The sequence below is a fragment of the Sinohyriopsis cumingii genome, chromosome 4 (genome assembly GCF_028554795.1).
Source record: "Sinohyriopsis cumingii isolate HCF-2022 chromosome 4, ASM2855479v2, whole genome shotgun sequence".
Classification (NCBI taxonomy): Eukaryota; Metazoa; Mollusca; class Bivalvia; order Unionida; family Unionidae; genus Sinohyriopsis; species Sinohyriopsis cumingii.
This window is the reverse complement of record NC_142964.1, coordinates 28117620-28145266: the sequence shown is the minus strand read 5'-3', so window position 1 is coordinate 28145266 and position 27647 is coordinate 28117620. Positions and strand designations below refer to the sequence as shown.

Genomic DNA, 27647 nt, shown 5'->3' with positions numbered 1-27647 from the left:
GGTTTGTACACAAATCTATATTCAGTTGGAGACAGCTCAGTTCACAAACCTGTATTCCGTTAGAGACAGCTCTATTCACAAATCTACATTCAATTCGAGGCATGTAATAGTTCTTTTTATATTAGAAAATGTTGATTGTGCCCTTAGGTCAAATAGAGGATGATATAATCTTGTTTATCTATGAATTATTTATTCTCAGCAGAATCAATTGTATTATTTTTGTATCCCTAATTTCATTTAGGCTGAAATTTTGTTTATTCAGAGTATTTATTCACTGAAAATACAAACTGCTCATAAAAATACATACTTGAAAATAGAGACTTGAATTTATAATGAAGTCTTAAAAAAAGATACATTCTTTGATTGTGAAATTGTGATCCAAAAAAGACTATTTGGCACATCACTAATGCACGGGACAATACAAGCACACCAACACTTCCAGTGTCGGATTTAATTTGTATTTCCACTAAAGTGTATTCAGAACTTTAAATACAAGGACATTTGCCTGTAATTCGAGGAATATTTAAGATTTAATTCCTTTTTAAAATTTTCACTTTGTTTTCTTGAGAAGTAAATTACGTGTGGAATTTTACAAAGCTTGTTGTTTCTCACTCTTTTCTATTACTTGTTTTAAGATCATACGGGCGTGTAAATGCGTACAAAAAGGCCTTCAGAATTCTTCAACGCACTTATCTGTACATCATGGTCGGATCCGTAACAAGCAGTTGCCTGTCATTAAAGTTGTTTGCTCTGATACTAATTCAAGTTTCTCATGAGAGTTAACGCCTTGCCGGATGCTTAGCTTTATTACTGGGAATGGCGACATCTTAAATTTATAATTGTAAGTTATAAAACTGCTGATGACTTTCATTAGCGTAAAGTTTAGGATCAATTAAAGTGTTCAGGTCTTGCTGATAGTTATGCTAAGATACTAACATTACGTCTTCAGACGCGCGTATCCGATGGTAGATGGAATAGCGTTGAAACATTTAAAAGTTCAGGCTTCTGCGCATTCCACAGATGTCAATATTCAATAACGGATCTTGTGTGATGTCACTATGAGATCTGTCAAAAGTAGATTAAGTCGCGTGAGCGCTGGCGAGAATGCAGATGGACTGATTGCCGAATTACCATGACAAAGACATGCAAAATAATGCATGAGATATGAGTCAAGGGAGTGATGACATTCATCGACGACTGTGCGGAATCTGTAACGGTCATTCTCTGTTGAATAACACTACAAACAATCATAAGGTGCATTTCTTTTGAGGAAACAATCGGAGGTTTAGAGTACAGAGACAAAGCAAAAGTGAAATAATAATTTATTAGACTTTATGAAGTACTATGTGAACAAATAAAAGGACTGCGTGTCTGTTTTCAGCGTTTGAAAAGGGAAAATGGCGGCATTTTATATATTTGCACTGCTTGGAGTTTTTAGAGGTAGGTAACTTATCGCCTTACAAAATAGTTTGATTAGGTTGTTTCTTTCCTGAAAAGTTGTCGTTGTAGTGAAGATGTTTAGATACGTTTCAAGGTTTAAAGGTTTCATAAACAACACGTGTTGTTCTTGCTAGTTAATGCGTTGGACGGTCTGCATTAAAACAAATTGCTTTTCGTCCTCTAAGGTTAAAAATCTGAGTGTCGATATTGTTTGCTGTTCTAATTTTTAGCAGAAAGTAGGTAGGTTAAAAGGACGGTTGATAAGACTTCGTTTTCTGTATAAAGTGGTATAAAGTGTTAAGGCAATTATAGAACAATACATCAAAAATAACAAAGTGTTAATTAACTTCTGTCTTCTCTACCATTTCTTTTCACGATCGACATCAGGTGAGGAAACGAAAACCTATTTTATACAGATTGTCAAAAGTATACTTTTTGACAGGACAAGATTCAAAGTCTCTCGCAATACGTGTAAAGTTGATATCCTTACATTAACACGCAATCATGAATAGTCGGCACCCTACATCATCTCACATTAACAGGGAGTACTTAAATAGTCGGCACCCTACACCATCTCACATTAACACGTAATCATGAATGGTCTGCACCTTACACCATCTCACATTAACTAGGACTACTTGAATAGTCGGCACCCTACACCATCTCACATTAACACGCAGTCATGAATAGTCGGCACCCTACACCATCTCACATTAACAGGGAATACTTGAATAGTCGGCACCCTACACCATCTCACATTAACAGGGAGTACTTGAATAGTCGGCACCCTACACCATCTCACATTAACAGGGAGTACTTGAATAGTAGACACCCTCACAGTAATAAGCAATTCATGAATAGTTGATGCCCTCACAGTAATAAGCAATTCATGAATAATTGACACCCTCATATTTGCAAGCAGTAGATGAATAATTGACACCCTCACATTAACACGCAGTACATGCATAGTGGACACCTTCACATTAACAATCAGTACAGAATAGTTGATACCCTCGCATTAACAAGCAATTCATAAATACTTGATACACTACACCCTCGCATTAGTACGCCATACAGGAATAGTTGGCACTCTCACATTAGCATACAATACATGAATAGTTGACAATCTCACATTAATAACAGTAATAGTTCATACCCTCATATTAACACGCAACACATTAATATTGTTTTTTCTTTGCAAATGGTATTCGTTTTAACGATGGAAGTATGCAGCTTTTATTCCATTTATATGTGCTCAATTCTGAAGTTGAGACATGTTATATGAATCATTGCATGGTAGGTTTAGCTGGAAAACCTCCAATTCAGACTTGCACTTAATCAGATACAATACAAAACTTGATTGGGTGGAAAACTATGGCAGCAAATTCCAAATAAACCAGTGTTTTTCATCAATTGCAGAGAATATCATCAGAATTGCAATCGTAAATTTGACTGACAGCCTTTCAATGAACTCCTTGTAGCACGAACCACACTAAAAACGTGTTTTTCCACGGTAAATTGCATTCACATATCAAATGATGCTGTTCGTAACGGTTAACTATATGATAGTGTTGGGTCTGGTACACGGTTTGACTTATAAGTAGATATTTAAGTGCTCTACTTGAGTCCCAAAACGATTCGGTGTTGGAAAAATATATGACAAAATATATGCTCTTTCATCAATTCAGTTTCCTCAATTGATGTGTCCAAAAAGGTAGCGAACATATAATTTATGTAAATTTATGAAATGGAAACCTTAAAATCAGAAATAAGTTAATTGGAGAAATAATTAATGAATTTAAATTAATTCACATGAATATCCGTGCTGAGAAGTTATAGTCTGGACGGGTTCGTGGAAAAAAAACTCATTACAGTTTTGTTATCTAGTATACGTTTGTGTGCAGTGTCCTGTCTTTTAATACCTTTACTGCATATATAAATGGGCAAACTGAATTTAGAGTTTAATAAAAATCAATGGTTTCAGTATTAACATGAACCTTCCAAGATTTAGATAAGTAAGTCGTAATCAGCCTAATCGTTAATGGTATTAGATCAACTGTAACAATGAAATAAAAACGCAAAGCTAACGCCTATTTCTTTGGAAACATCTGTTTCTGTACTGTTTCCACACCACGGACCTATGTTAACATACATGTAAAGCTCCGACTAAATGGAGATCAAAGAAAGAAACTCGCTGACAAATATGAAAGTCAATATCAGACATCTAATCAGGCGTGAGTTGCCAGGCCGAAATAATCGGGAACATTTACGTCCAGACGCATTCCTGAAATAGAGGAAAGTAAACGTTTCAACAGAAGTTTATAGATAAACTCGGTCATTAGCTTGTTCGTGCATTCGTCTCCATTGGGAATCATGGTTCCTCATCTCTCTGACGGGGCAGTTATATAAACTGTCATTGACAAGCAGCATATTTGTGAGAGTTCTGAACGTTGTGTAGTTGGTGTCCCACGCATTTGTTCTTGAGGTTTATAAAACTTAAATCCAACGGAATTTTACTTTCAGAAAGCTCATTGATCAATCATTGTCATTATAATCTCTATTACCAGTTTAATGGTGTATTCAGAATTTAGTTTGCCCGTAATATCCATGTTTTCTCCATTTTGTATTAAGAGGCTTCTGATTTTGTGCATTTTTTATTTTACTACATTTATTTTTAATCACATTTCGTTCCAATTGAATCCTTGCGCAGGTTTAAACATTGAATGGTTACTTCGTTTGTTGCCTGCATTCGGAACATTTTAGAAGAATCCTTTGGTGCACAGATAGAGTTAAAGCTGTTTGAAACTTGCATTGGCAGGGTACATTGGTATAATAAACAACGAATGATTCTTCTACCGTTGCATTGCAGGGTACATTGTTGTCACAAACAACGAATGATTATTCTACTGTTGCATTGCTTTACGAGTTATTTCTGCTTTCAGAATTACGTTGGGTCAAAAAAATTACCCATACCGCGCAATTTAACTGTAATTTAGACGACATTTCCAACAGAAATCATATTCCCCTAACTGCACTGAAACTGAAAACTAATTGAATGTGATATTCCATACCATACAATATTGACTCTTGCGTCTTTTTGGGAATTTTAATTAAAAGAATTTATATTTCTTTCCCACTCTATGATCCCAAACAATCAATGACAGAACAGAATTTCATATGCAGCTGCATCGACGACAGTCCCTCCACTGCTAAAATCACATGTACCTCGTACAGAATTGACCCAAGTAATAAATCAAGTCCATCACAATTAGAGAAGCGGGTTTTAGAAGGATTGGCAGAGATCCGAAATTCGTCCAATTCAAACCAACTGGGAACGTTGCTTCAATGCGCATTCATTGACAATATGATTCTTAATTTCAGTTTTAAGTAGACCAAATCAAGAAATATTTTGGAAACGAGTAACTCAGCACGACCATGTTCAAATGTCTCTGGGCGCTACTTTGTGCGCATTAAAAAATATTACTGTGTATTGTTGAATACAGTTGTGTATCTACTTTGGAATCCAGCATAAATTCCATTACTTTGTTTCTTGTATTGTGTTATCTTTATTATTCAGCCTTATGTAGCAAAATGAGTATTTGAAAAACAGATTATTGCATTTGCATGGGAAAAGATGAACTGGTTTTGTTTCCAAAGTAATATTGCACTGACGTCGTGCATTACTGCTCCAAAAAACTCGATCATATCTTTCTATTTATTTAAATTGCCTTTACCTAAACGGATCCCGTAACGATATGTGTACACATTCCATGCGATTTATCTACTGTGTCAACAAAAAGAATGGTACAAATTTTTAATAGCCTGTCGAGAATGTACGGTACATATTTTGGTCAGGAGGCATACTCTAAAAACTGATTATTTTAAAATATTTAAATGTCCAAAGCCCCTCCCCCCTCTTTTTTTCTTCTTCGAATTACCTCTTATTGCTGAGTCATTTCACATGGTCCAATTCTCATATTCCTTTAAATGTACTTGCCAGTGACTGAGTAGCTGCGCATTTAATTTTCAACAAGATAACGATGCTGGGTTTGTAGGGCTCTATTTTCTTCATTTAAATAATCTTTCATGTTTAAATCGTATGTATGTCTTCTATTAATTTAATCAATACTAATGGAAAAAGAAAATAACAATTTTCAAAAGGATTGTCAATAGCTGCAATAGGTATAGAACTATATTTGTAGCGGACACTTTGAGGAGGGATGTGAAGAGTTCACTCAGTCTATCAATACACAGTTTTATGTAGGCAATTTTAACCGCGTTGCAAATATGTGTATTGTATGTAATATAAATAAACTAGTGGTATAGTATGTGCGCTGTATCTTTCATATACTACTTGTTGTATATCAATATTTCATTAAAAGGAAACTCAAGTAAACATTGCATCCTTTTAAATAAAAATGTATACATCTCTTGGTACATCATTAAAACATACATACATACATACATACATACATACATACATACATAGCTAGTGATAGTGAATGCAGCTGTATTTTCTTTTTCATCCGCCACTAAATGTTAATAATGTTTCAATAAATTGACGTTGCTTGGGTTAATATGAGAATCTTTACTAGAATTATTTCACCTGTGCTGTCTAAAAGAAGACCCTTGTAAAAGAAATATACGCCTGAGGGCAATCGTCCTTTGTAGGTTTAACTCGTTATATCTGTAGTAAAAGAAGACGTGTTTTCGAAGAAATCGTAACGTGTTACTAACATTGTGATTAATTGCAGAGAAAACTTGTGAAACAAGTCCGACATCAATAACGTGTTCAATTTTGGATGATTTAACTGAAACATTCGAGTTTTATCTGTGGATTTATGAAAAATGCCTCGGTAGATACATACTGGATCTTAAAATTAAAGACTTATATTTAATCCAGATTATTCACGATAACCCTGTTTTCATGTTTCAAACAAACCCCAAAGGTTTCCATCTTCAAACACTAATAATGTTCTCTATCTTCAAAGCAAGTCAGAAATAATGCATCGAAACAAAGCGGTGGAGAGAGGTGGGGGAGGGGTGCAGAAAAGAGATGAGACAATACAGTGCGTTTCGCTAAGGTTTTGTGAAGACTTATTGATTCTCAAAACATTACGATCGACATTCTTGCAAAAAGGATTCAACATTTCGTCTACAGCCTGCACTAGATTGAATTAAGTAAACATGGCGGCAACAGAATAATACGCAGAACTTTCGCACTGCCACCTTTAGCTTAAGTCTGGCCCAAACCAAGATTCAATATTTTAAGAATGACACGTGAAATTCCAATGTGACAAGGCAAATTAACTGACTTTGCTTACAGAATTCGCTACAGCAGCTGTAACGGACTCAACAATAGGTGATAAAATGTGATTTGAGTCGTCCCTGTTGAGCTGAAACTAAATTTGCGGATAATTGTTGTACGATACCGTGTTGAGCGTAAATTTAAGGTGAAAACTATACTATACCCTGTAGAGAATAAACTACATTTTCAAGTGAAAACCGTTCGATACCGCGTGGAGAGTAAACTAAGTTAATAGATGAATAATATATAATTTCAGGAAAAGTAAATTCAAAGCACTATAGAGGACATGTATCAATGAGGAGAGAGCCTTAATTCCCAACGTGTTAAAATGTATATAGCATGCTAATCCTTGTCCAGTTGATCAAGATGTCCAAAACTAACTTTTGAACGAAATCTAAAACAAATTAGTGTGAAAACAAAGTTATCACATTAAACACATCCCATGCTATAAAACATAATGCCTTCCTGTTAAAGGATAAAATAAAATATCATTTTTGATAGACGCTTGATATTTACATTTCAAGTATTATACCTTCAGTTTAGTTACTCCAATTCTAGTGTCTATTGGTTGCAAACCGCTGTTTGATTTCTGGCTGTATTTGTAATTAATTGGATATATTTGTCTTGTCTGCTGGAATTAGTTATATTTTCAAAGTATTTAGTATCATTGTCTCCGATGTGTCTGGTGTTTATTTTCTTCCTAAGCAGCCCATTGTGCTACATGTGACACACCAAATTTCATGACAAGTCAATATATCTAACTCAATGAATATACACAATGACTTGCATATAGCAAAGGCTTACTAGTTTGCTTTTGATAAGATTGTCTGTACACCATTATTGTTAGCAAAGAAAGATAAGGGGATGATTGACACATTTTTTGTAATGGTAACAAAATCTTTTGTATTTAACTCCTTAAATACTCCTCTTTTCAATATGATGTTTGGCATCTGGCCCCCTAAAGAAATACTTCTTAACTCTACCGGTCACAGACTAAAAGAGTTTATGTGGTGGTCCGTCGTCGGTAGTCCGTCTCAAACTCCATTTCCATACCTTTGTTATCGCTTTTCCTCCTAAAATACCTGGAGGATTGCCTTCAAGCTTTACAAACACATTCATGCCGTATATTGTTGGTCCTAAATAAAAATGGTGCTGCTAGGACATCCGGACATGTTGAAAATCTTGCTTTTGATACTCCTACTGAATGGATGGTCATAACAGTATGGGGTTTTCCCCAAAAAGCCTTGTTATGTCTGGTTGGTAGTACATGAAAATAGTGCCAATCTATGTCGAATATGAAACAATTTGTATCGTTACTTCTCCTGAAAGATTTGTGATATTTCGACATTGGCATGGGATTTCACCAGAAGACTTCATGAGATATCTAGCTGCTTCAAAATGAAAATAGGGCTCATTTGAAATCCAATATAGCCGTCGTAGTGTCCATCTTCCAAATATTGTTATTGCAACTTCTCTTCAATGGATAGTCATATCAACATGTTTTTTTTTTTTTAAACAGGAAGACTTCTTATGATGTCTAGCTGGTCCTAAATGAAAAGGATGCCAATCTGAATTTCAGTATGGTTCCCACAGTGGCCATCATGAAAATATTGTTGTTTTCCTGAATCGTATCGCCAAGGTGTTTTTACTAAATAGCTTCGTATGGTGTCTAGCTGGTCTTAACGGTGACACTCAGACTTTTAGTATGCCTACCACAGTGGCCATCTTGAAAGTCTCGTAATCACCTTTTCTCCTGAATGAATGGTCATATCAGCAAGGGGTTTCATTGAAAGACTTCTTACTATGACTAGTTGGTCGACAATGACAATGATGCCCATCGAGCTTCTAGCCACAATGACCATCTTACAAATGGTGTTATCACTACTTCTCCTGGTTAGATGGTCGTATACACATTGTGCTTTCTCCAAATACTTCTTACAATGTGTACTTGCATCCACCCTGAAAATCTTATTATAGTTGCACAATGAACAATCACTTCTCAGGCATGCGACAAAATATTCTAGCTGTTTTGTTAACAAAACAGATTTGTTCTAAAAATCAAACAACAACAACAGATATATAACACAAAAACCCATATAGCATCTTAAGGTCTATACGACTTTAAGAACACACTATATAAAACATATTGAGAGAGACAGACACACACGCACATGACGTCGAACTGTTTGGTTTTATGCTTGAAACTATTATTCATTCCACAAAATTCCAATTTTATCTTATATATAGGCCTAACTTAGCAAATGTTCAGGTCCAAGCCATGTGAAATTCAACGAATAACAATTTATTAACAATTCATTAGTCAAATGGCTCAAATTTCCCAAGTACTCCGACCGACCCTGAAATAGCCTATTGCATCACTTGATTAGTAGCGAGATAGATTTTCACCTGTCCTTGTATTCGTCTTATCTGTGTAATCTTCTCTCATACTCTCAAAATTGCACCAACATGTCATGAACATATGCAAGGTTCCATATCTTGAGCTGAGACGTATCAGCTCCATTCGCAAATATCTTTCAGCTGATGCCACTAAAACACTTGTGTGTTCATTAGTACTTTCAAGACTGGACTATTGTAACTCAATTATGTCTGGTTCATCTCAATATCTACTCCATTAACTTCAAAATGTTCAAAACACTGCTGCTCGAATCATACTTAGAGTACCACGATCAGAGCACACATCCCCGCTGCTGTGTACCCTACACTGGCTATTCATTCGATCCAGAATCAAACAGAAAAGTTGTTCCCTGTGCTACGTTTCACTAACGGACTCCAGCCCAACATACCTATCCGACCTCACCCAAGTGTACACACCAGCAAGATACTTACGCTCCTCTTCTGACAATAGTATACTCATTCTTCCCACTATGAAAACGAAGTCATATGGACAACGTTCTTTTGCATACTAGCGGCCAGCAAAATGGAATGAATTGCCAACTGAACTTAGACACAAAGACACAGTGATCCCATTCAAGAGTATTCTTAAAACTCACCTATTTCGACTGCAAGAACAAACTTAAAGACCTAATAATGTTTCCTAACTTAAATATTTTCAGCATGTCTGTGTGTTTTCTAATTTCATGGTGTTTGTTTTTTTGCAATCATATCATTATATTTTGTTTTTTTTAAAAAAAACAAAATGTACTGTCTAATGCTTAAAGCGCTTAGATCTTCTAAAGATTAGGCGCTATGCAAAGTCCTCTTGATTATTATTATTATTAGTTATGATATGCGCCGCATGCCCCGCACATCCTCCTATACGTCTGACAGGCTTAATAATTGTGCAGCAGATTTCAACAGTAACAGATTTAACGTATTAGACAATACTAAAGAAAATATTTTATCTTAATACAACAGTTGGTTACTTTTGAATGATTTGTGTGTGTGTGTGTGTGTGTGTGTGTGTGTGTGTGATTTGGAATTTTAACGTAGCTTCTGCAATTTTTCAGTCATATCGCGACGATGTCTGCAGTGTGACAGTTTATAGTAATGCCTAGCACTGGGTCATCATGCCGACATGTATCATGATGTCCCACCTAGTCACATTATCATGACACAAGGCCGACCAGTCCTAATACTAACCTCTTAATGCTGAGCCCCAAGCGAGGCTGCTAGTTCCATTTTTATAATTTTTTAGTATGACTCGGCCGGGGATCGAACCCACGACCTCCCGCATCCGAGGCGGGCGCTCTAACTACTAGGCCACTGGAGCGGTCTTGAATGATCCAAGTCTAAAGTCACTATATAGTCTATAGACACGTGTGTTAACCCGTTTTAAAGAACTTCGCTATCTTGCATTCTCATAACCTGCGTCAGTCAGTGATTGTAAAACATGTCAGCGTTTTGTCAACTGGGGAATACAATGAAAGCAGTTCTGGAAAAGTTCATTCCTGTTACATTATAAAATTGTTTAAATATAAATGGGCACTAAATATGCATAAATTTTACACACGCGAGAATTATTTCTTGTCCTGTACATGAAATGCTTGAAACAATCTATAATAGGTACAGGTGTACAGGTGTGTGTATGAAGTGCAAATTTGGTATGTGTCACATCTGCAGAAAAACTGTCCATTTCTTCCCAAGCAGTTTCATGGGTTTTTAAAATAAATATTAATGTTTTTGGCACAATCTTTTGTCATTTTATCTATGCAGACCTATATCCAAGGACACGTATGTGTAGACATAGTTACTAGTTAACTTGACAATGTTAATATGTGCAGGTTTATAGATAGTTACGGGGAAATATGTGTAGGTTTATAGTTACGGGCAAATATTACATAGTTATGGGGGGCACATATGTGTAGACATAGTTACAGGGAAATATGTGTAGACATAGTTACGGGGAAATATGTGTAGACCTAGTAACGGGGAAATATGTGTAGACATAGTAACGGGGAAATCTGTGTAGACATAGTAACGGGGAAATCTTTGTAGACATAGTAACGTAAAATTTGTGTGGCATAGTAACGGGGAAATGTGTGTTGACATAGCAACGGGGAAATGTGTGTAGACATAGTAACTGGGAAATGTGTGTAGACATAGTTACGGGGAAATGTGTGTAGACATAGTTACGGGGAAATGTGTGTAGACATAGTTACGGGGAAATGTGTGTAGACATAGTTACGGGGAAATATGTGTAGACATATTAAAGGGGAAATATGTATAGACATAGTTAAGGGGAAATATGTGTAGACATAGTTACGGGGAAATATGTGTAGACATAGTTACGGGGAAATATGTGTGGACATAGTTACGGGGAAATTTGTGTGGACGTAGTTACGGGGAAATGTGTTTATAGGTCTATAGTTATGGGCAAATATGACATAGTTATGGGCAAATATGTTTAGACATAGTTACGGGGACATATGTGTAGACCTAATGTTAGGGTCAAATATGTGTATATCTGTAGCTACGGACAAATGCGATGATGACGTTGATTATGATGATAAAATGGAATGTGTCTTCATGTTGCGATTATTTAACATTTGTCCTGCCATTATCGGTGCTTGTTGACCCATATCCCAATACAATAATCGTCGTCCATCCTTTGAAACAGTTACACTGTTCTACAGCAAAAATGCTTCTGAAAAAAATGTAGTCAACCATTACTAATTCTGGGTCATGAGAACGAAAATGATGCTTAAAATTATTGACTGGTTCCAGTTTTAAAGATATGATATTGGGTAAGTATTACGTCCCTTGACTAGGGAATGACGGAAGGTAAGTGAGTTATAAATGGAAGAGAGCTCAATTTAAAACAGATGATTAAAATATAGCTTTGATTGGATCTATGAATAACTCTTTGACTGGGTTTGGAAAGCACTTGCTTTTTCGGCAAAGCAATAAATGATGCGATCTGAAGCTGGTATTGCGTCATACATCTATGAATTGCATCATGTTATTCCTAGAAGTCATGGATGATGCAATCATAACTAAGTTTACATCACTCTGCTGAACAAATTGCCCTATATCAGCTCTAGAAATCATATAGTGTCATGCTCTATTATTTGTTAGTATTTGATTTTGCAAAGGGACACATTTCTGTTTAGCCAAAGTGAACAGACATGCCTCGTACTTGTGTGAACAATGCAGATAATTTCTGCTGTTTGTGGTGAAGTGAGTTTTGCATCACAAAAAAGCAGTATAACCACTCTGGTTAAGAGAGCCTATCACCTTTATTTTGGCTGAAAAACTGGAGATCGGGACAAGAGGTGGGACCCACACATATGCTGCAACCCTTGTGCAACAAATCTACGTCATTGGTTGAACAGAAACAGGACATCTATGCCTTTTGAAGTGCCAATGATTTGGAGAGAACCAACAGATCATATTAGCAATTGTTGCTTCTGCATGGTACCTCCAGTTGGAAAAGGTGTGTCAAAGAAGAAAAATTGGACTGTGCGTTATCCAAACATTTAATTAGCTCTACGCTCAGTACCCCACGGAGAACGACTGCTGGTTCTTGATGCACCAGAATCATTCTCACTTGAATCAGACGTGGCTGAGGAAGAGGATGAAACTTCTAGTCCTGAACCATCAATGTCACATGGCTCATATGTCTCCCATCCGTCTCCTCTGAACCACACCTATTAACACAAATTGAAGTGAATAATCGTGTCAGGGATTTGGAACTATCCAAGAGTAAGGCACAGCTTGTGGGCTCCAGACAACAGCAGTGGAATGTCATGGCATGTGATGTTAGGTTTCCAAGTTCCGTGACCGTCAAAAGGGTCTTATCCCATTCTTCTTCATGGAAGGTGATAATGTACCCTGCAACAACATCGATGGTGTGATGGCAGCCCTCAACATCGTTCATGATCCAGTTTAGTGGAGACTATTCATTGCTTCACCGAAGAGGAGTCTAAAATCTGTTTCGCTGCATAATGGCAATATGTTGCCATCAATTCCAGTTGGTCATACAGTCCATATGAAGGAAACCTATATAAACATGAAACAACTTTTGAGATGCATAAACTGTGACAAACATCAGTGGCAGCGTTGTGGCAATTTGAAGGTTTTTGCTCTCTTGCTTGGTCTGCAGACTGGATACACAGCAAAGCACTGTTGTTTAATCTGCGCATGGGACAGTCATGCGAGAGGTGCCCACTGCATCAAGAGACATTAACCACTCCAACAGTCATTGGAGCCTGGGAGGAAAAGTGTTCATCATCCACCACTTCTTGAACCACCTTTGCACATTAGGCTGGGTGTGATAAAGAACCTTGTCAAGACCATGGATAAAATCCAAGCATCTTTCAAGTACCTCCGTGGAAATATTCCAAGGTTAAGCGAAGCTAAGATAAAGGGAGGTGTATTTGTTGGTCCTTAGATTCATGAACTTCGAGATGGTGCATTTGACCTTGCACTGAGTGGAAAAGAAAAAAAGGCATTGAAAGCCTTCCAGTTAGTTGCAAAACAGTTTCTCGGAAACAAGGCAGACAACTACAGGGAGTTGGTGGAAAACCTCCTCAAGGCATACAAAGACCCTGGTTGCAACATGTCACTAAATATAAATTTTTTTCACTCTCATCCAGATTTTTTTCCACCGAATATTTTATATTATTCTCCTTAAATGTGGTTGTCGGTAGTAGCATTCTTCGGTTTCAAAAGTACGCTTGAATGTAGTCCAACGTGATTCTTAGTTACTTCTAACTACATTGATACATTTATACGGTTGCTGGATAGTTCCATGAATTTCTTTAAATATCTTGCTTGAACAAGATGGTATAATGTTTGTATGTAATAAATGATGAACCTAATGGTTTAAGAGACAGTATTTAGATAAAATTTAAGTCGTACCTAAGTACTTAAATAGATACAACCATACATTCATACGCTCATACTATTCGAGATCAGAGAAATGTTTCTATAGGACAATATTCATTGATTGCATTGACTTGTCACTGGGATGAAACATCTCCCCACCCCAAAATAGAAAATTTGTGCACAACCGTTACATGCCTGTATTCTGTTGCTGCGTCTCATCTTATCATCTTTGATCACCTATATATTAATTTAACTGCTTACAGACAAAATCTTTCGACCATGCGAGGGTAGCAACTGCTCCCAAAGTCATGTATCGAAATAATCTCTCTAAAACCCGTCGACACATCAATTAATAAAACATCAATTGATAAAACATCATTTAATTAATAACCTAAAATATTTTAATATTCTGTTTAAACAGAGATAATATTTTGTATAAACAAGATATTATCTTCTTCAACAATATAACATTTTTTAAACAAGATAATATTTCGTTTAAAGAAGATATTAATGTATGTGTAAATAAGCTAATATTCGTTTCAACATTTACTATTTTCGTTTAAACACGATATTATCTTTTTTAACAAAAATATGCTAATATCCATCCAAAGTACATTTCGATTTTAATCAAATTTATTCCACCATCCTAAGACTGAAATTATGTCTATGTAATTGGTATTATTTGTGTTATGTGTAATTAATTGTTATCATTTCTGTTATGTGTATTTAATTGTTATTATTTGTGTTATGTGTATTTATTTGTTATTATTTGTGTTATGTGTATTTATTTGTTATTATTTGTGTTATGTGTATTTAATTGTTATTATTTGTGTTATATGTATTTAATTGTTATTATTTGTGTTATGTGTATTTAATTGTTATTATTTGTGTTATGTGTATTTAATTGTTATTATTTGTGTTATGTGTATTTAATTGTTATTATTTGTGTTATGTGTATTTAATTGTTATTATTTGTGTTATGTGTATTTAATTGTTATTATTTGTGTTATGTGTATTTAATTGTTATTATTTGTGTTATGTGTATTTAATTGTTATTATTTGTGTTATGTGTATTTAATTGTTATTATTTGTGTTATGTGTATTTAATTGTTATTATTTGTGTTATGTGTATTTATTTGTTATTATTTGTGTTATGTGTATTTATTTGTTATTATTTGTGTTATGTGTATTTAATTGTTATTATTTGTTGGCTTTTCTCTGTGATTATATGTGATATACATCTTTATTTTGTGCTTGACCTTATCCAAAATCATGCAAATGGTCTACTTGACTAATGACATTTTTTTAATAATAAAAGATAACTTAATTTTTCACTTTGAGTATGGATTAGATGTTCAGATTGTGATTAATGTAAACTTATTTAATTGATTTTGAGTTAAAACTGCAGTCCTGAAAATGACCATGGAAACTTCAAAAATGGAAACTTCTATTAAGTTGACACAATATTTTCAGAAAATGGTAATTGCGACCTATATTAACTAGAGGGGCATATAACGTAGTGTACCCAAACTTACCAATTCTTTCCTTAGCATCTGAAGCAGAACCATTTTTATTGTTGTGTTCAGTTTCTTATTTTGGTTCTTGGCGGATTTATTTATGCAAATTATTATTCATTGGAAATAAGAAATTCTCGTCAATAATATTCTTAGGCAACACAATTTTTTGGAATTATAGTGAATTCAGACAAGTACATATTGGATTATATAATGGTGATACATCAAACGATTGTTAGCACATTATCACAATCCAGGGCAATGGTAAATTAGCATGTTAGAAGCTACACTCACATAAACACTTTCTATATTGGAATGCATTGGGAATACCAATGGACTTCAATTTGGAACTTTACATTTGGACTTGTCAAAGAACTTCTAGGATCATTTGGAATTTAATTCACAATACTGTACGTTCTTTTGAAAAGTTTAGTTTGTAAACTAGGAAAATAACTTATTTGTTGAATTTGACAACACGTTTGGGTTTTCGCTTTTTTCTGTTACGTAGTTTGAAACCATAGAGTCGTAACAACACACCTCACGGACACCTTCATGGTTCTAAATTTCTAGATACCACAATCTTTTTGTGAGCACATTGAATATTGTTATGTGTATTTAATTTGTATTATGTTCTTGACTTAACTCCGTAACTGTGGTTAGTTTTAAGGGCCTGACTGATTAATGTCGTTTTTGTAAATATATTTTCTTGGATTTGAGTTCAGGGTCTCGATTTTCTCTTGGAAATTATATCCCATTTTGGTCATGATGATTACTTGAATTTCAGTTCAAAGCCCAACCTTGTTTACGGTTTAATGTAATTTGCCATTAAAACGAGGGTTGTTTTTCTTTTAAAAATTGTTATTGCCACATAAGTCAAGTGCGGATACATATTGTAACGAAATAAATAAACTATTTTTCCTATTCCAATATCAGTCTTTGGAATTGACGATCATAGTTTTTAGTTATGTTCATTTATAATTTGAGAAAAATTATTTATGTAAATTTTTCATTGGAATTAAAAAGTACTAATAAACTTTTGGGGCAACAATACTGCTTAAGGATATTGAGGACACATTCAAATACATTCTGGATTATATTATTGTCACACATGAAGACTATTGGTACATCTGCACATTCAAGCGTTTGGTACATCAGCACATTCAATACTGGAATTCAGTAAGAACACCACTGAAATTAATTCAGAAAATTCTATACTATTGGACTTGAGCTAGTACTTTTAGGAATACCTGGAATTTAATTCACAATACTGTTGAATTTTACTTAAATTTTCACTTTGCATTCTATGGAAAAACATATTTGTTTCTTGTTACTAAATTTGTTGGTTTCGCGTTGTTTCTGTTACCTAGTTTAGAATCTTAGAATCGTAACAACATGAGCAGCAGGGGGGGCGAATCCGACATTTTGTCCAATCGTTATTTTGCTTAATTATTACTTTCTGCACTCAGCGGATCCGGTGTAGTCAGCGCCTGGTAAAAAAAAAACGACGACGGTCCATCCTACACGACGGTGACGTCATTTAGTTTAATACACTTTTCTGCGCGCCGATCCCAGCGTCGTCAGCGTCCGGCAAACACAGCGACGACCGCGTCGATGTCATTTCCCCCCTGCTGCTAAAAAGTTATTTACAATGAAAATTATTTACAACTAACCCAATATTTGGCCAAGTCCGATACGATATCGTGTCCGAGGATCATGTAAATTTATCGTTACAAATCCATGTGGGGTCGACTGAGCATGACTAAAAAAGTTTCGAAAACCATTAAAGTCCATGTCACCGCCGCACCATGTCTGCCAAATATTTCGTAGCGTGTGTGTATCAACGCCGTTGAATACAGCAAGAATATTACAGTTGTCTCTGATTACTTTTGGAATCTGAGTGTATCGTTGAGTGACATATATCACGTCGGTGTTTTTATGCCTGCCTCTGGAAAATATCCTAGCTGGGTTTTTTTGATTGTCTAACATAACATCATCGTACACGACTAGATTGTTAACGTCGCCATCAATATCATCAATACCCGGTGCATCATTGATATCTGTAATAAACTCAATAACATTTTTTTCAGCGATCGCTGATGCATTCTCGTTAAAATCTTTCAACACCTCGTAGCATCGTTGATCATCTACGCTAGGGGCGATTAAATACAACTTATCCCACTTCATCCATCTCATTATTAAATTAAGTAATAATTGCGTCTTGCCGGATCCAGATGGTCCGATGATAATCATCCGGATCGAGTTTGGTAACGCTGCAACATGCTTAACTGGTTCTCTCGTTTTAGTCGCCGAAAAATCAATTATATTCATATCTCTATACATAAATTATGGATCTATATTGTGTGAAGTGTAGAGTGCGTACTGGCACAAATGATATGACAACCGTTACAACAAGAAATAACAGATCGGCGCTTACTGGTAAGTGCGTACAATGCGGTACAAAGAAATTTAGATTTATTTCTGCTAGACCCGGGGATGCTTTAAAAAAAAGCGAGGAGGTGATATTGCAGCCAAGTTATCAAAACTCCCCGGAACACCGTGGGCAAAGTATCCAGGAGAAAAGCACCTCCCAGGATATAACTACTGTGGCCCCGGAACACGATTAGATATCAGACTCGATGATCAAAATCGGCCCAAACCCGGTGAGTATCCAATAAACGCTATCGACGAAGCATGTCGGATACATGATATAGCTTATCGTAGCGGTGATCTGCAACAGCGTCATATCGCGGATGTAAAATTAATTCACGCGTTAAATGCTATTCCTGATAAATCATTCAAAGAAAAATTGGCTTCATGGTTGGTAAAATCGGCTATGAAAGGTAAATTAATGATTGGAAGCGGAGCTTCTCGCGCTGGTAATTGAAAACGCTAGCGTTTATAATAACAACATGGAATCCATCCATTATTCTCCGAGAGGATACTGGAAGGGGAAGGCCGCAATTGGTAAACTCGCAAGCGCTGCAAAGGTAACAAAGGCCACTGCGGCTAATTGGTTATCCAAACAGGCTATATGGCAAATCTATCTACCACCACCTAAACAAATCAACTTCTCGCACTTTGATGTCAGCGTACCCAATGAAGTTCATCAAGCTGATATACTATTTCTGCCGCATGACAACGGTTACAAATACGCGCTAACTGTAGTTGATGTTACGAGTCGATACAAACAAGCGGAGCCCTTGAAAACAAAGTCAGCAACTGAAGTAGCCGGTGCGTTTGAGCGGATTTATCGAAGAGGTCCTCTGCGCTGGCCAAATCTGTTACAAGTTGATCCTGGCAATGAATTTCGCGGCGCTGTTTTATCAACGCTGAAACATCATAGCGTCGCGATACGACGAGGTCATACTGCGCTACATCGTGATCAGGCAATTGTTGAACGATTCAATCGGACTCTTGCTGAACGGTTATTTGGATATCAATACGCGAAAGAATTCATCCAGGATAAACGATCTCGTGAATGGGTCAAAAGGTTGCCAGGTGTAATTGCAGCGTTAAACAACGAGATTACCCGAGCAATTAACATGAAGCCCAGCGACGCGATTAAATACGAGTACATACCGGGAAGATCAAAAATAGATAGCGTTTCCAAGCCGATTCTCGGCGATGTCACTGTTAGATATTTATATGAACCAGGAGAGCTTGAAGGCGGTAAAAAAAAGAGCTACTGATCCTATTTGGAGTGTTACCACACATAACATATCAACGATAACACGATCAACTGGTAGACCACCGATCTATAGACTGGATTCAACTGCTCCTCAGCGTGGATTTACTCGCGAGCAACTACAAGTGATACCTAACGATACTCAATTGCCCCCGCGTGGTCTTAACTAGCGCCGTTGCGTCTATTGCACTCAAGACAGGTCAGCCTCACATTACCACGGATATGACCGAAACTGTTATCGATCCTGTCCACGGTAAATTGGCGAGCGTCTTTATCCGAATAACACCAGCGCATTACACAATTGCAACTCGCGCAGTGATTATTCTGTTGTTGTCGTAACGCAATTATTAATTCGGCATCAATATCAAAACGCCGCTGTTTTTTTTTATCCTGTTGGCGGTAACCCGAGAGTTTTCTATCAATGACGCTTGCATCAATAATGTCATCGTTGTCACTGGCTTCGTCAATAACAATTCTTCGAAGCTGATTTATCCTCCGTACTCTGGACACTGCGAGATAGACTAAATTTGACCATTCGATGCGATTATCAACCATCCAAACAATTGTATCCGTGATAGTCAATCCCTGCGATGAATGTATTGTCGTTGCGTATCCTAGCGTCCACGGGGATTTATCAGCACGTAGCGCGTCCTCGACGACGCTGATATCAACGAGCACAATATCATTCAGCACAAGAATTTGTTTTTTTGTCCCTGACGCTGTCGGGCCCGGGATTTCAACTTCAATGTTCTGCCGCCGTGTGTCCGCGGGTCTATAACATAACGGCACTGGACGCGTTGGAAACTTTTCCTTATGCAACGTAAACAACTTCCGCTGAAGTGTGTCTCTGACTATCTTTCTACTCGCTACAATCAAATCGTTTGGTCTCCATGTTTCCCAGAATTCATTTAACGGCGTTTCCGGAATCACCTCGCGGATTATTTCACATTGAACTCTATCCGGCTGTAATCTGATTAATTTTTTAACCTCGCGCAGTTGTTCATCAAGTGCTCGGTAATCAGTATCGGTTTCTTCATAATAGTCCACAAAACCCTTTAACCAATCATGTGGACCCTCGCCGACAAATGGTGGTGGTTGGCCATGGTCGCCACACATGATTACCGCTGTATTCGCGCGCAGCAACCACTCAAGAAACATTTGTAAAGTATCTAACGAAACAGTACATATCTCATCCCAGATGATAACCTCAGGAATAAATTTTTCCCCCATTCGATCAGGAGTCCACTCACCGCCGCTGTATCTCAAAAAGCTGTGATAAGTAACGGCGTCAACATTTCGTTGTTTTATCTCTCGCGCTAGTCTATGGGTCGGTGTAAGCACGATTATACTTGCCCGCGTTCGAAATAATTCAATTGCCCGAGCCGTCTTTCCTGACCCGCCACATCCGCTTAAATAAACTGTTTTATATTTACAAATTGGATCAGAACACGGTGGTGCATTAGACCATTCTGATAATTTATTACCGCATAAGTAATTATTTTCAACGGTGACATTTGCTGACGGGGAATAATCGCGTCGTATTTCATTTTTAATTCTTCATATACCCCAACTCTCGTCCGGACTAGTAAACTCGGCTATGTTTCCCTTATACTTTACGTCTATATAAAATGAATCAACGGCTACTCTAACCGCGGTGTCGGGAAATCTATTTATCATCGAGAATAAATTGATAGCGGCGTAACCCAACATAGACGCCCTCAAATGTGGATACGCGGGGCTGTCTCCATCGAAGTAGGTAACAACTGTACCCAACTTTGTTCCATTGGACAAGAAAGCTGTTTTGCAGTTCACGTATCTATTTTTTGCCACTGCGTCCTTGATTACGAAATCATATTCTGCGTCATCTATAATCAGCCGTGAGCAATATCGTTTGTAGTCGCAGTTTTTTCCACCTTGTGTGAACTTACCGATTATTCTTCTACCGAGATCTTTTGCCTCGCAGTTTCGTTGGTTGAATATCTTTTTGGACCATTCGATGATATATTCCTCGTCGGCATCAATGTGTTTTCTGGACTCGTCAATTATGCTATCTAGACGCTCTGGTTCTGGTAACCAGACTTCAGTCTGCGCCCGGTATGATATAATCGCGTCACTGACAATCAACGATACAAGCATGCTACAATCAATCATATACCGTAGCAGCGCTATTGGAAGCCATCTCTTTTCAGCCATGTGTCTACCGATCCAAATATAACAACAGCGATGAAGTCCTGCCGCGAATTCAAATGATACTATGCGAGCGAATCCGGTTAAATCAAAATCAGGCAGTGGTCCATTAATAGCAACACGAGTCATTTCATGTCTGGGGTGTCCAAATCGTTTAAAGTACTCAGCGGCGGATCCATACCCGAGAAAACTCGCTGGATAACAGGCAACCATATCAACCGAGATCATAGCTCGCGGTTGTATTCAGTGTTCCATAGTCCACCGTGATAATATTCCAAACAACTGGATTGTACATCCGGTAGAAATTCCTTGCGCGTTGGTCTCCACGCATTTTTCCTTGCTGCAACATGAGCCGCAACCGATGGAATCGTAAAACAATTTGTTAGCAGTTGTTCATCATGCTCTTCAAATTCCATGGCGGTTTTTTTCATCTTGTTGTGAAACGCTTCAGTGCGATATAATTCACCGTTTGGTCTTACAAACTGATCAAAGGTATCCATGTCGTTTTCAGTGCTTCGAAGTAACCACACTGATACAGGGTCGTTTTTACACAAGCAAGCAATAGCATCAAATAGTTTCCTCTCTGCGAGAAAACCATCCTCTTCCAGGAATTCCCCCGGGATATACTTTACTGTTCTATCCCGTGGAAATATTGTGACCGCGGACGTCCACGCGTGTTCGTTATGATCAATAATTTTGATTGGGTCTCCATTTGATTTATACTTTGATTCATATAATACTTCACCGGTTATTGTTGTAACGGTTATTGGAAATCTCAGCGACGTTTCTAATCTCGCTATGTCGCTGATGGTTGCTCCTCGCTCGCGCACTGTCTCCTCCCATTGGTTTATTTTACTACGTCGTAAATCAGTCAATTTATTTCCTCGACACGCATTTGTAAAATGCTCTATTACTCGTTCTGCTACACAATTTATCCCCGTTGACTGTTTCATCGGCGCTAGTTTTCCGATATCAGGTTTCTTATTTAACGGGTATATTCCATAGACAACTGCTGTTTCAGGATACGCTCGTTCATAGTATGGTCTGTCAACTCCAGTTAACAGACCTGGCTTGGAGTCGCGGCTAACAATAACTGTTTTCTTGTCGCTGAGAACTGGTTCAAATTTATCACGTGTGATCCAATTACCTGATTCCACCCGGACAATGAATTTTACTCTGAAAAAATACTTTTTACCGTCAAGGTGTGATATTATCGTTGCTGCGCGTTTGTCGTTCATGGTAGCATCAACAACGCCATCAATTCGAAATGTTGACCAACTATGAGATGCACCATCACGCTTGAATTCATTGATACAATCACGGATTTTATTTAACAGGGTTTTATCGTTTATTAACGCTTTTGGTGCGTCCTTGGGGGCTCTATCGAGATTAAACTTAATATTTTTCCAGGGCTTAATTGCTGCTAATCTCTCGAATTCCTCCATATAATTAAAACAAGTATTTAAATGAAAGAATATAGTATAATGAATCACTGCAAATGGTTGATGATTGGGTCGACAACCCCGTGCAATAAATCATGTAGAGGTGAATTCTGCGGGTATCATTCACAAAGCGTTCGTAATGGTTCTCTTGGCCCCCTACCGTGCTTGGTTTGCCACGTTGGTGTAAGAGGAAAATCACAGTTGTGTATCAATTGTGGCGGAAAGCGATACAGGGAGTTAAAACGTTATTACGACAAGCGAATTAAAAACGCCGTCATTGACCCCACCGCAGACTTCGTCATCAAAACTCCTCAGGACTACATTGCAAGGTTTATAATTAAACCAAATAATGAATTAGACAAGTAGTATTATTATACAAATGAACCAAGAATTTCAGCCGCATCCTGTGCTCGTTAATTACGAGGCATCTCGCGATGGCGTTGTTAGAAATTGTAGACTAAAAAAACCAGTTGGATGGAAAAATAATCAGGGGTATTTGATGTTTAGTGCCGGAAAGAAGAAGTATCTTGTTCACAGGGTGGTATATGAAGCGTTTAACGGACCAATCGAGGACGGTCTCGTTATTGATCACATTGATGGATGCCCTCAAAATAACAGACTGTGTAATTTAAGAGCTGTTACACCGAGTCAAAATTCCAAATTTGGAAAAACAGGGGAACACGCAAAAAAAGCAAAAAGCGTCAAATCGTTTGATACAATAACGCACGAAGGAAAAATATTTCAGTCGATGAATGAAGCCGGTAGGTACTTCGATATTTGTAGTAAATCAGTTCAAAAAGTAGCAGAACGAGTATATCAAACAGCGATCTCAAAAAAGACGGGTCACAGAATTCGATTTTCGTATGTAACAGAAATCAGCGAGTGACAAGGTCACCGTGACGAAGTCGCCATGACGAAGTCGCCATGACGAAATACTTCATACTAGATAACACACCTCGGGATTGATACGCGGGGTTCATTTTGTAAAATAATTTTTTTTTATTTAGAAATAAGATGTTTTATAAGAATATGAATATCGAAGACATCAGTAATATATTAACCGAGATTTTAAAATTAAAAAATCAAGGAATTGAATTATCTGATAAGCTTGATAACCAAAAAATATTGTCTGATTATGAAATTATTAACGAGCAATCAAAGAAAGGTCGATATACCCTGCCACGCGAGTATTCTTTTATAAAGCGATTACAATATACGATCAATGAAAACTTGTATGGCAATGACGTAAATGCATTTATTGGACTATTTACTGCCGTTGAGACAGTACGAAAAAAACTCGGACAGGCTTTTGAACGGCGTCGAGAAATCTCTAATAAAATTAAAAACATTAGAAGGATTATAGACGAAAACTCCCTGGAGCCCCTGGGACATATCCCCCCCCCCCCGCCACACTCGGCGGGAAATTAGAAATTACGGAGCAATTGCAATAATGGTAGGCGAATCACTTACTACTCGGCTAGCCAGAGAGCGGCTAGTAGCGCTTAAAAAGTTCATACCGTTACGAGACAGGGTCCGAAAACAACTTCAAACGCGGAAACAACTACAAACTGATTTTGCTGTTGGAAGCGAACAGCTCTTTGCTCCGGTAACTAAAGCGACCAAAGATGTTACGGCGGCAACTGTGCCCGTCCTCGGTGCGCTTGAAAAGATAGCGGCTCAGACCGAACAAACAAAAAAGTCTCTGGAAACACTCCCTGCGAAAATAGCGGTTGCTACAACACGGAGGCCGCCACCACTCGCTATAACGGACCCACAAGAACCTTATGTTACAATAGCCGATGAAGAAGAACTAGGCGCCACCGCAAGAGAACCAGAAGAAGAAATACCGGAAGAAATACCGGAAGAAATACCGGAAGAAATAGAGAAAGAGGGGAATATACCCCGCAATGTGCTTAAAAAGAGCACAATAGACACAATTAGAAATCTCGGCTACGAAGAATTAGTTAATTTTACTGTTACAAATTTTGCTAAGGACACACGAGATGAGCATATCAATAGCGGCTACGAGAAAAATATAAGGTCGTTAAAGGACTGGACAAGAATAGTGTATTTGGCAAATAAATATAAAAATGAATTACCACCGCGTGATAATAATTATATAATATTCCACAATAAAGTAAAAAGTGAAAGACCAAAGCACGGAAAAGGATACTCTGTTGGTAAAGACCTTACTTGTCCTGGTAGTGTTCTCAGTGATATATCACGGCTAGAAATACTAATCGGAGGAAAACGAGCCGGAAATAACTCTCCGGAAATAATCAATGAGGTCGCTGATATTTGCAGGCGGTTATTTGCCGGTGGTATCATGGACATTAATGCATATCGAACGCTCATAGACGAATTAGTGGATGATTTAAAAAATTATAAAATTGTCGTTTTTTGTCAGTTTTTGGTCGTTTTTTTGTCGTTTTTGGTTAGTTTTTACGGGTGAAAACCCCAGGAAATCATTTAGAGAAAATCGATATTTTTTACCAAAAACCGGCAAAAACCGACCAAAAACTGACAAAAAACGACAAAAATTGACAAAAATTGACAAAAACTGACAAAAATTGACAAAAATTGACAAAAAACGCGGATTTTTACCGCCGATGAAAACCCCAGGAAATCATTTAGAGAAAATCGATGTTTTTGACAAAATTTATGATTCGGTGGTGGGAAGGGGGGTGATCAACCACTAATTGGAAAACACTGGTGTTTTTTATAATAAAGATGATTATACACTACAACCATGATAAACCAGTCAGCGTCTACATGGTAAACTCACGATTGCCCGTATACCGCGCGTGGTACGGAGACGGTCTCGGTAGCACCACTGCGGGGTTATTTACAAGAATGGCTCCAAAAGTGGCGCCGTTAGCCAAACAATTAGGAATGAAGGCTATTGATGTTATTCGTGATAAGGGAATCAGAGCTATTGGAGATGTCGCCGGAAGGGCGTTTTCTGCAGCACGAGATAAACTAATGTCGTTGGTGAGAAAAAGAAAACAGAAACCACCGGTGATGCCATCAACGACAGTGATGCCTGCAAATGTCAGTAAAGTAATAAATAACGCCGTGGAAGAAAAACTAGCGTCGTTGGTAAACAATAATCAAGATGACATCGCAAACATAATAGCGGGAAGTGGTTTAAAACCACGACAAAATTCGAAGAATTTAAAACGACGACGATGATTTAGATGCATCAGCGTATTATTAAATAAAATGTTTAAACGAACAGCTGACCCGGCGTTTGATATGGACGCACCAGTGCACAAGGATGATTCTGTCCGTAATTATCAATTTTATTCCTATCATGCAGTACAACCCAACATACGATCGCGAATTGAACTTCAAGTCCATGATACCAGTAAATACTTTTTGCCGTGTGAAGCGTTTATTGAAATCGAAGGAGAACTTGTAACAGAGGCCGATACTCCTGCTGTACCAGCACCGTATCCAGATGGTACCAAAGTTGGCTTAGTCAATAACGGCGTAATGGCGCTATTTGAGAGCGCAAAATATCTCATTGATGGAAGAGAGATCGAGTCTATAGAACGCGATGTTGATGTGGCAACAACAATAATCGGGCTAGCAAGATATTCCGACGATTATACAAGATCAGCGGGTCCATCTATGATGTTTGCAAAGGATACTAGAAACACTGCTGGAAACTCGCAATTTGTGGTAAGACGACCAAGAAATAGTGCTGATAGCGCTAACGCTGATGTTGAGAATATGATTATAAACAGCGATCCTAATTTTAACCTCGGAGCTGCAACACGCATATCAATGTTAACAGGGCCGCGTAGATCTTTCTCATGCGCGATTCCACTGCATCAAATATTTGGATTTTGTAGGAACGTGCGAAAAGTTATCTACGGAGCAAAGCATACCGTGGTGCTTGTGCGAAAAGGTGATGATAGAAATGCAATTTGGAGAATTTCAGCGGATCTTGCGAATCCAAATAATGACTCTGGTAAAGTCGTTTTAACTAAAATATTATTGTGGATGCCAGTAATGACTCCATCCATTACCACAGAGGCACGATTGCTATCCTTTATGGAGCAGGGAGGAAAATCATTACTAAGTTGGCTAACAACAACAACAGATACTAAGCAATCAAATATCAATGGTATATTCACATGGAACCTGGCATCACAACAAGACATTTCGGCTCCGCGTCATATATTTGTTGCGTTGCAGGATATGACGAGAGTTGATAATCAACTATCCAGCCATATGATATTTGATCGATTAGGCGTTACTGACGTCTCGCTGAGAATAAACGGCCAGCAGGAACCATCTGAGGATATACAACTTAATTACGGTCAAAACCATATTGCACGCGTGTACCATCGGTTGCTGTCGTATATGAGTCGTGATCAAAACGTCGACACTGGTTTGCAAATATCACAACATGATTTCAAAGAACTATATCCGATCTATTACTTTTCGCTGGAACATCTTGATTTAACAAGACAATCCGTCGTTGATATACACTTCCGAGCTAATGTAACTCGCGGCGTTATTGCCGATTATAGAGCGGTTGCTGTCATTCTCAGCGATAAATCAATGCTGTTGGAAGGCGTTGGTGGACGAATGAGAATCGTTGATGCACCAGTGGAAAACATGTAATTGAAAACATAAACGCGTTTACAATAAAAATGTCGTATAGTGTTGTCGATGTAGAGTTGACCGATGGTCAAGTCAAGAAATTACGATCAAAGTCGGCTAAACAATGTGGAACCACAATAACGCTGAAGCCGTCACAGATGGCAGGTGGT

The 27647-nt window shown here is 37.6% G+C and overlaps 1 protein-coding gene across 1 annotated transcript in view; it reads left to right on the top strand.

Moving 5' to 3' along the window:
- Positions 1-1086: 1086 nt before the first annotated feature.
- Positions 1087-27647, top strand: part of LOC149800859 (limbic system-associated membrane protein-like) — a 220453-nt gene continuing 193892 nt past the window's right edge. The window contains exon 1 of the mRNA XM_089954872.1: positions 1087-1440. Within this exon, the coding sequence (XP_089810998.1) occupies positions 1398-1440 (43 nt within the window). The 5' untranslated portion in view covers positions 1087-1397. The remainder of the gene's footprint in view (positions 1441-27647) is intronic.